The sequence below is a fragment of the Ochlerotatus camptorhynchus genome, unplaced genomic scaffold (assembly GCF_037179485.1).
Source record: "Ochlerotatus camptorhynchus isolate MF236.1 unplaced genomic scaffold, CSIRO-AGI_Acam_v1.1 ptg000248l, whole genome shotgun sequence".
Taxonomy (NCBI): Eukaryota; Metazoa; Arthropoda; class Insecta; order Diptera; family Culicidae; genus Ochlerotatus; species Ochlerotatus camptorhynchus.
Window position 1 is genome coordinate 2,888,587 of NW_027040738.1, and position 11,396 is coordinate 2,899,982.

The 11,396-nt window shown below is 40.7% G+C and overlaps 1 protein-coding gene across 1 annotated transcript in view; it reads right to left on the minus strand.

Annotated features, from left to right (window-relative positions):
• LOC135704831 (uncharacterized) overlaps window positions 1–2,232 on the minus strand; it is a 31,972-nt gene extending 29,740 nt beyond the window's left edge. Inside the window, exon 1 of the mRNA XM_065226346.1 lies at window positions 2,123–2,232. Within this exon, the coding sequence (XP_065082418.1) occupies window positions 2,123–2,232 (110 nt within the window). The remainder of the gene's footprint in view (window positions 1–2,122) is intronic.
• Window positions 2,233–11,396: the final 9,164 nt, after the last annotated feature.

Here is an 11,396-nt window from a genome sequence, read left to right on the forward strand (position 1 = left end):
GATATATATCATAACAATTAAGGCTGGTACGTTACTGCAGTAACTGGAGCACCTAGGTTAAAATGAAATGTAATTTATTTTAAATTTGGAACAAATAAAGAGTTAAAAAAAAAAAAAAAAAAAAAAATCGATAGAAGCCATTGTTTACAAAAGCTGTTACGCCCTAATTCCAGCTCTATCTAGAATTGTGCATTTCACAAATGTTAGAGAAGTCTATTCGGTCTTTGAAAATCTCTTTAACCTTAGCTGTCGACACAAGTAGCTACGTATTTTTTTCGGTACGAGTCACGCGATAGTCTGTTTTGCGATAGCGACTCATTGTGGCGGTGCTTGCTCATTGTTTGAAGTTCGTTCGCTTTTGCCGTTACCCCGTTGAAAGCAAGCAAATAAAGCTGACGATTATGTTCAGTCTCGTACAAGGCTCGGAGAGGCCATCCACGGATGAAATTGCAAGTTTCGTGAAAGCGATGGACGTGAATTCCGTGCAGATGATCACTACGCACTTAGAAATTATTGCTGGCATCGGTAAAATGTTACGTTCGGTAAAACTTTGACCCTCATTTCAAATGCTGTTTCACTTAATTTTAATTTCAAAACACTGTCAGCATTGTTTAAATAATAGAGTTTCGCCATTGGCGTTCACGGCATGCTTGGCATACACAGTTTTGGTCACAAACTGCTAATAACTTTGCACATAGTTGACGGAATATAGTTCTTTTTGAAGCAGTAGATAGAATAGAGTGTAAGCTTGTTATAGATACTAAAAAAGAGTAGATTTTTATGCTAGTAGTAAACTGTATTTGCTTTTGCGTTATAAAAATGAGGTGAGTAATGCTCACTGCACATCTCGGAATTTAAGTATTAAGTTGATTAGTGTTGATTCAAATGTTAAGCTTTACCTAATCTTCGCATGTCTATAGTAAACTATGAGCCTAATCTATCAATTACTTTAAAGAAAAATAAATTTCAACATCTGAATGAAAAGTTATTACCAAAGGAGCAGTTGGTGTGTACAACTGTGAATGCCAAGCATGGTCACGGCACCGTCGAAAAATCGTCTCTTCTAGAAAAGATTGACAGTTTCTTATAGAGATTGCTAAAGTGTGATTGTGTCAGTGATTTGTTTTCATCGGGAAAATTTTCCGCTATGAAGTTCTTATTTCCCGAAGAAAACATTTTGCGTATACGTATAAGTGACATAGTGTGCGTACGATAAACGTCAGAAATCTCTATGGGATTTTTCGTTGGAGTGAAAGGATCAGCCCAGTGGCAGGCGCGTAGGCAACATGTCATATCGTGACAGCGGGCCCAGCACAGCAGTTTTGAGCCCGGGACATCCCAACTAACAATTTTAGCTGCAGATTAGCTTATACAGCCAAAAATTGGCTTATACAGCTAATTTTTGCCTGTATAAGCTAGTCTGCAGCTAAAATTGTTTGTTGGGATGCTGCCTACCGTCAAACGCTGCTGTTGGTATAGGCCTTGTCACTGGCCTGGAAAGGATAGAACGAAGTCCGCCATGTTTCACGCACAGTCTGACGTTTGCTTATGGATTTTACCATAGGAGTAAAGAGGTACAGAGTCGCCGTCAACGCCAATTGTGGTGAAATTTGCCATTTTTTGAAGCCTTACACACAAACATATTTCTAGACAACGGTACATTACAATTTAATTGTTTTTCGGTTACTTAATGTTTATACATCAATCTGACTATATTTCACTTCAAAATTATACCAACAATCAATACGAAACTATCGATTTAAAATTGGCTCACTACTTGACTAGCCTATTGATCCCAAGCAAATCGATTAACATACCCCATTCTAGTCGAAATTCAATTTTTTTTATCCATTTAATTTATTTGTAAGGCTCAACTGTTAATTAAAACTCTACGGAGCCAAGAGTCAAGAGAATGAATAATTACAATTCATTTGAATTATTAAAACTAATCTGATCCGGTGCCCGAACGTGAAGAGCTGGGACGTAAGGTCTTCCTTGCCGGTGAACTATCATTGGCATACTTCTGTTGTTTCTGTTGTTGCTTCAGCAGCTTTTTATGCAGTTGAACGTGCTCAGTCCAGTTTCCAATCTTCTGCTGCTTTTGCGGTTGATAGTGTAATACCGGTGCTTCTGCTGCTGCTGGTTGTGTTGATTGTTCTGCTGTTTTCCGTGATCCAATTCAGCTTCCAGTGTTGTACCGATTTCTTCTTCTTCTTCTTCCTCCTCTAGCATCTCTATTTCCAAATCTATTGCCTGCTTCTCGACATTGTCTGACGAACTCGTTCCTACGAGAACGGCAGCGAATGTGTTTTTCCCGTCTTCTTTTTTTTTCGACACCTGCTCCTGTGTCTCTTGTTATTTTTACGTTCCTCCTTCCGCAAGACTTTTTTTGATGTCCCTCTTGTCCACAGGCAAAGCATTTCAATTTATTTCCACTGTAGAAAATTATTCCTCTTCTGCTAAGGAAGTAGAGCGCTGGTGGAATTTCTTTCTCCACATCCATGTAAATTCCGCGGACACCAGTCAACAAATCCAGTTGATATCCGGGTGGATACTTTTCCCGCACACAGCGCTTAATCTTCCCAAATTTGATTAGTTCAGCAACAAGATCACGATCGGATACCTCCGGCGGTAGGTCAAATACCCGTACGTATTGGATGTTACAACCCGCTACCGACATGCAAACCTCCACTTGTGTTCCATTATAATAATGGAACGTTTGCCTTTCATCGTTACAAGAGAGGGCTTCCCTCATGCCTTCCTCGGACTTGTATTTAATGAATACCGTCCTCTCCTCAGCATTCTTATACGCCGTGTCCATTTTTCCCTGATCACCGGTGAGGCCTTTCACGAAGCGGACCATCTCCGGTAGAGTTGGCTGGGCAGCATTATTCGGAAATATGAAAGCAATGGTATTCGTGACGGCTACTACACTCGACATTTCACCGTACTGTATTGACCAATGCACGGAATGAACTGCATGAACAAATTTGACGTTTGAGCGGTGCCGTGTTTACTAAAAATGAGCACATGAATAATACTCGCGTAACATTTTAAAATGGCCTATCAACTTATGTACACAAAACTTGTTAGGCATTTTTCCCGCGAACCGAAGTACGCCCATACAAACCAACAACACCATCGGGTAGGGTAAATTCTCTCCTTCCCGATAGTGGTCTGGTTTGCGTGAGTGTTCTTCGGTTCGCGAGAAAAGGGCCTATCAAGTTGTTTATAAAAGTTGATAGGACCTTTTCTAAAGTTACGCGAGCATTGCGTCATGTGTTAATTTTTAGTAAACACGGCACCGCTCATAAGTCAAATTTTTTCGTGAGTTCATTCCGTGCATTGGTCAATAGCTATCAAAAGCAACAAAAAAAAAAAACAACGCAGCGATCGAACAAACGTCTATCGGCAATGAGATCTAATCTTCAACTGAGTTGAAATTCTAGTACTACACTATGTTTGTTTTGATTCGCTAAAGTTTGACAGATAAAATAAGGGGTTCGTGGATTTTCCTTTGTTTCGAGGGGTGCATCGATTAGCTTGGGACCGAAGATAGTACCAGAGCTGAGCCAAAAAGTTGAGCTCGTTTCTTCGGGACCTTCTGGTCTTTGAGTTACCTCTATGATTATACCATAGAGGTAACTCTAAGACTAGAAGGTCCCGAAATAACGTGCTCAACTTTTTGGCTCAGCTCTGATACTATCTTCGGTCCCAAGCTAATCGATTCACCCCTCGAAACATAGGAAAAACCAATAACCCCTCATTTTATCTGTCAAACTTTCATAGCGAATCAAAACAAACATAGCGTAGTACTAGAATGGGATACGTTAATCGTTTGCTTGGGACCAATAGGCTAGTCAAGTAGTGAGCCAATTTAAAATCGTTAGTTTCGTATTGATTGTTGATTATACTAAGTTCGAATAACTGAACGAAATTCGTTGAGTGTATAATTTAAATGTTTCCTGATGTGCATTTTTTACTTTATTTACCCTCTCAAGTTGGTCTCGTCTGTTAAAGTGAACCAAGATCATAAAAGATATCCTGCTAAAAAAAATGTCGGTACTTCGGTTCATTCATATTTGAGGTGAGATAATGTTTGCTTGGTGTATTGAACCAGTCAGCTGGATTGTTGCCTACAGATTGAATATTGTATTCCACATTCCTACCATCAAATTCCAGCTTTAAGAAGCAAGACGTCAATGGCATCAAATACACCTCCTGCCGTAGTGAAATGTATTGCACTTCCTGCTTAAGAACATCGATTTCTTCGAAAAGGAAGAAACATTCAGGAGAAATCCACTAAACTTTTGGATTCTTTCATCAATAGGTGATTAATATTCCACACTTGGAGGAGGAGGTGATTGGGGCACTGGTCTGTGACTAATGCTGCTTAATAACATACGAGGCCAAGCTAGGTGGTGGAACTTCAACAACTATGGTACATCACCATTATATTTTCAGCACAGGTGGTTTTTATAACTAAAAAAAAAAAAAATGGGTGTTTGGCACTAATTTGTTGTCGAAATAAATGTTAAGAATTAAGAAGCACGACGGAACAACAAAAAATGCTATTCCCGAAATAAATTCCCTTTAAACATGATTTGTATCAAGGTTGCAAAGACTCATTTCAGCTAAAACAATGTTTTTCTAATTTATGAAATAATTAGATGCCATGATCAAATTTTGAATTAGTAGGATACAAGAAGAGGTTGCAAAGAATGTGTTTGACATATTAAAACTGTTTATTTCACTTCATGAGAGTCACAATCAGCGATTTTTCACAAACTCACTCACTCACTCACTCACTCAGCGATCAGCAAATGGCTGATTGTGACTCATAGAAAGCAAAATTTACAGGTTTTATATTTCAAACGCATACTTTGTAACCTCTTCTTGTAAGTTACAAGGAAAACATACCATCTTTTGGTTTTATTATTCCGAAAAACATTATTTTAGCTGACATGAGTATTTGCAACTTTGATTTGTATACTCGAATTTAAACATTTGACGGAATAAGCAATTTTAAAACTAAGTTTGTATTCTTTCTCTTTATATCGGGCTATGCGTCGGTCAGGAGAGATGTGATTTAACGTAACTTTTAATCTATTTAGATATGAGAATCTTTTGAGTGTACAACTAATTAATTAATAGGTGACTTATATCGATCCACCCAATCTGTTTTGGACCTTCGTGTTGAGGACGATCAGAGGTTATTCAGCTTGATCAAGACAAACAGGGAAGAGAACCCACTGCTTTCGGACTTAGCTTCCCTGCTACAACCATTACCATGCAGCATCATCATAACGGTGACCCACCCTAATATAGGTATATACCAAAACCCGAGTTTCTTTGACTTACTTCGTTATAAAAAATATTTGTCGGAATTATGGATTTATTGAATGCTATAATGATATTTTGTACTTGAAAGTTACAAGAAGAGGTAAATTTATAATATCCATCCATTTAGATTTATTTGTTTTAAATTCTGGTTCAACCCAGTTTTAAACCATAACAAAAACAAACCATCAAAATCATGGGTAGAAAGCAAGCAAACCTTATCTTGACACCAGTTCCAGGTTGAACTTGAATCTAGATAAAATTCGATATCTATTAAACAGTGAACGTTGAGTGTATCCTGTCTAAGCAAAGTAAACAATCAAAAATGATGCGGAAAACGTTTATATCACCTACTAGCAGTCTAGTTCCAAAAATTGAGAAGTCACCCACGCGACCACGGTTCCTCAAAACACCCGCACGCAACAGATGAAACCGCCTCCGACCATCTCCGAGCCAAAACGTCAATGAATCAACAACCGACAGAATTCCAATTAGCCATCACTCCCGTGCGTCGTCCGTCGCCACTTCCGCCCTCCTATCGAGCGAGCGAGATTTTCGGTTTACTCACCAAGGCACCAAGGCAGTCAGTCAGTAGGTATCGCTTAGGCCAACAGCAGCGCTGCCGGTCGGTGGTCCCGTGGTAAAGTCAACACGGCGCGGTATGATGCTGCATGACTTGACAGGATCAAAAGAATCCTCATCCACCCACCGACCAATCAACCGGCCGACCGACCGACTGCCGCCGGATCATGTTATCGTCATCATTGATGTGCGTATTTAGCGAAGGAGAGGACGCATGGGATGACAGTTTTAGCTACCAAAGGCGCTACCTCTGCACAGTGGTTTAAAAGCGACTAAAACGTGCGAAGTTTGTGTACATCATTAGCTCGTTCTTTTGAACTTAAGTTTATTATGATTAATCCACCCAGCAGGGAGGTGGATAAACATTTTATTTGAAAGTCAAGATAGTAAAATTGTGCATTTGGCAAAGTTTTAGATAATATTAAAACAAGCATTTTTGTACCAGACATCAATTCTCTATCTCCTACAGTTTTTGAGATATGAAGGTTTTTGTGTGGAGACTATTAAAAATCATTGTTTTGTCCATAACTTTTCTGGTAGCAATTTCCCGTCATCGACATGTTCTACAAACTATTTAGTATTATAAAGATACGCTATTTTGTCTCTCAAAGTAAGTTTCTGTCTTTTATATTTTATGAGTTATTCATGATTCTTTTTCAAAGACGAACAACTCACAGTTGGGCAAACCAAACTAATTGCTTTTGAAAGAAGAACTAAAGTGCTACCAAATTCATATTGAAAAAAAAAACATAAGTTTTCAGAAGTTTTCTCTAACGATATGCTTATTATACTAAAATGTTTGTTTTAATATTATCTAGACCATTGCGAAAACGAGCATCTCCAAAGGAACCGTATGTCTAAAATAGTCCGTTTTCGCGTAAATAATAACGCACGTTTTAGCGCTTTTAAACCACTGTGCACTGCACTGATGGGACCAGTAGCTGGAGTAGGCTCATGTTTGGTGTGCGGGGGGAAGGAAGGGCAGTATAGAGATGCTACATGAAGAATGGACTGTTTGCCTTTCTCGTACACCTACTGGTGTACCGAAGGGCAATAGTATCACCTTAAACCAAATTTCCGGTCTCAGACCTATGGAGGTTCAAATGCCAAATCCATTTTTCAGCTCTACAGGACCGATTTGTGTGCAACCGGTTTCAGTTCGTTCGTATCTGGCTCTCATGGAATCCTATTGGATTTAATCGGACATTTGGTTCCGGAGATATGACCAAAACAGTGAAATTTATACGCTTCTTCTTCATATACTAATTTGACATTTTTTCTGAATATTAAAAACTTGTTATTATTCCAAACGGGGCTGACCTATTGCACCCATCCACCTTTTCTCGGTCGGTGATTTATTCATCAGGGCATCGGAGCAGCGCAGTGGCGTGTTGCCTCCGCATCGGAGAAATTTACACGCCTTTGATCAAACATTTACTTTTAATTGTAATTTGTTCACAGTTGACTGAACTGGCCGCAGGGCTGCCCTTGCCACCAACGACCGCCGGATCACAGGGCCAATATGGTGGTGGTGGCGGCAATAAGAGAGATTGAGCAACAGCGAAAGCAATAACACAATCTGACGTGACCTCACTCTCTGCCATCATAGCTCTCCTAGCGATGGATGATTTGCATTCAATTAGCGGAGCGTTTTAATATTCATCGAGCTATGCCTAATGGATGGCGACACGGGCGGGGCTTTGATTGGAATACCGAGGCAGGACGCAGCTCATGATTCTTGATGGCATGTGGGGTGCGGTGCGTGGGAAATTTCGGTAATTATCCATGTAGTCAGATAAATTAAAAAGTTATCAAACAGATGATAACAGTCAGAGGACATATCAGTCCATACTACACTGAACTAAAACATCCGCAATACTTCGAATGATTACTGCATTGTTCGAGCCCTTTAACAATATGCGTTAGAATCAGCTGATGAGCATCCATATAACTATTTGAAAATTGGTTGTAAATCATACTGCGTTCAGAGGACAACAATTTAAGCATATCATGACTTGCAAATGGTTTAAATTAGAACATCAACATGGATTTAAAAATCGTTTGTTGGTAGAGGAAACTTCCTCCACCACGAAATAGAAAATTAATAAAATATTTGTTTATTTACTGATTGTCTTGTGGTTTACAATTATTGTTCATTTCAATTGATTTTGCTCGAAAGCTCTTCATCCTTGGTGATTATGTCTGTAACAAGTTACTGTTTGATTTTAGTTTTACATTGTAATAGTTTACATTTTGCTTTTAAGGAAAGCATATTTGTTGATTTTAATTAGAAAATTTGATATTCTACCTACTTCACCTAGTTGCCTAACCTAACGTACCAGATCCCTAATGATCTGTTGATCGGATCGCATGCAGCAATCTCTGAACCTTTTTTGTGGTAGCAGTTTTCCGTAACGCCAAGGTCTGAAGACCAGCCAGGCGGTGGACCTCAGAATTTCTAGTATGCGGTGGACTGTTGAGGATCATCCTCAGGATCTTGTTCTGGATCCTATGTAGTTTGAGGTGATGAGAATATGCGCAACACTTCCAGATTGGCAACCCATACTCTATGACGGGAAGGATTATTTGCTTGTAGACAGCAAGCTTGTTTTTCAGAGATAGGGTCGATCTCCTATTGATTAGCGGGTACAACGACCTTATCAATTTGTTTTTGTTTTGTCAACATGCTCCCTGAAAATCAGCTTGCTGTCGAGTGTTAGTCCGAGGTAGACTACCTCTTTGAACCACTCCACCACTGTGCCGTTTAGGCAGATTTTGTTATTCTCAGACGGAACAAGTCTGGGAGATTTTGAGTGTGGAAAAAATATGACCTGGGTCTTTGCCACGTTGATACAGATCTTCCAGCTGTTGAAATACTCAGACAGGACATCCAAGCCTCTCTGGATTTTGGTAGTCAGAGCTCCGATAACCCTACCCTTGTAGACGATGGATGTGTATTCTGTGAACAGAGACAACGATCCACCATCAGGGAGAGCCGGAATATCGGAGGTGAATAGATTGAACAGGATGGGCCTAAGGATACTTCCTTGGGGCACACCTGCACCGATGTTAAAGGCATCCGATGTGATGCCATTCAGAGAAACCTGGAACGTCCTGTCCGATAGATAATTTTGTATTGCTGATTCACAGAAACTATGGCAAGCATCGACATTTCACAAATAAGAAGAAGCAACATCCGCAGCTGTCAAACATAATCCACATAAGCACAACACGAAACAAATCACAACCGGATGATAACTGTCATTCTTCGAAGCCTCGGTAGAAGACGGATCGAACTGCTTACGATCCGATCCGCTGGATTATCAATTGTATCACTCAGGCATACTGGAAATAAGTGCGGAGACGGGTGATCTTTTTGTGCCAATGCACTGAAATGCAGTTTTCATTTACTTTTCTATTCAAATAGCTTCAGGTTTCTTCAATTTATCTTGCGTGCTTTCATCTGACTAGTTGTTTGAAATGTTGTCTTGAATGTTATATGTGTTGTCATGCGAGCAAGGTCTCCAACGTCAGATTTTTTCGCCGAGATGGGCACCACTGAGCAGCTCGGCATTTTATTTTGCTGGATCTCAGTGAAAAACTTGCCGAGATTCAGCTAACAAACGGGAGTTTTGCCGAGATCTCAGCTAACAAACATATTTTTTGCTGAATTTCCAGCAAAATAAAATGCCGAGCTGCTCGGTGGTGCCCATCTCGGCAAAAAAATCTTAGTGTGTGTGCAGTTATCATTACACTTTATCAGGCTTGCACTTTTTGGGTTACCGTGGACAGCGTATGACTACCGTAGGACTGACTTCGAGGTAATGGCAACCTTTTTCGAAAACATCAGCTGGGACGATGAGCTCCGAGATCATGACGCGAATGCTGCCTCTTCTATTTTCTCGAATATTGTCGTGTATGCGATCGACAAGTTTGTACCCATGACAACTCCACCCATATATAGTTACCCTCCTTGGACCAACCACCGACTCAAGCGTCTGAAGTCATCCAAACGAGCTGCCTTGAAGACATTTTGTAAACTTCGAACGGATGCATCGAAGAGGAACTACAACCTCGTTAACAAACAGTATAAGCGGCTCAACAAACAGCTTTATCAAGCCCATCAGCACCATCTACAAACTAAACTCAAAGCAATTCCCAAGAGCTTCTGGAATCATGTGAACGATCAACGGAAGGAATCGGGCTTACCTTTTACAATGTACAATACGGATCAAGAAGAATCAGATATAGAGGGAATCGTTGACCTTCAGCAGTGTCTTCGTCAAAGAAAATTTACCTAACGAGCACATCGTAGCCGCCGTAACTGATGTTCCCATACTTTCTGCTGTTGGGCCGCATCCGCCTATCTCGACTAATGATGTTCGTAGAGCAGGCCTTCGTTTGAAAAATTCTTTTAGCACTGGTCCTGACGGAATCCCTTCCGCGGTTATTAAGAACTGTATTGGAGTGCTGGCCGCACCTTTAGCATCCAACTTCAACCTCTCTTTGGATTCTGGGACCTTTTCCGACTGCTGGAAGGATTCTTTTGTTTTCCCTGTCTTCAAAAAAAAAAAAAGCAAAAAGCAGTCGATGTCCAACTACCGTGGTATCGCTGCATTATGTGCAGTCTCAAAACTTTTTGAACTATTGGTGCTAGATTATTTACAACACACATGCTCTAGTTACATCGCGACTGAACAACACGGATTTATGCCGAAGAGGTCGACCGCTACAAATCTCGTTCAATACACATCATCAATCATACGCGAGATGGAAAGAGGTCATCAAGTGGATGCTATCTATGTACACCGATCTTTCTACTGCTTTTGATAAAATAAATCACGAGATTGCAGTGGCCGAACTAGAGCGACTTGGTTTTCACGGTTCCTTTCTTGATTGGCTTCGCTCATACCTCACCGGTCGACATATGTCAGTGAAGATTGGAGATCATTTTTCTCAACCGTTCGCTGTTTCTTCTGGTGTACCTCAAGGCAGTCATCTGGGATTGTATCTGAATGACGCTCACTTTTCGATTCGTTGCCTGAAGCTGTACTATACTTTGTCATCAAATATCGAAGTGATGCATTGTTTCTTCAGCAGCAGCTGGACGTTTTTACTGTTTGGTGTGACAAGAACAGGCTGGTATTATTACTCACCCATTTGGAAGCTGGCACGTGTTGCTCGTGGGCTCGGTATACCGCCTCCTCGACGGCGCACAGAAATCTATCGATATCATCAGTCGTCTCCAGTAGGGCGCCGAAATCGATGACTTCGTCGACGACTTGTTGGAACCGATCCCAGCTTACCCGATGGTAATTCCAACGGGAAACATGAAATCGATTAACGGAGGAGCCCACCTTGGCCACCACCGGAAAGTGGTCCAAGCTTAACTCTTGGTGGGCTACCGGTAGGGAGATGATCTTCTGTTTAGGATGGTGCCGTTCTGATTCCGCCTTTGGTTGCCCCAAGCTTGA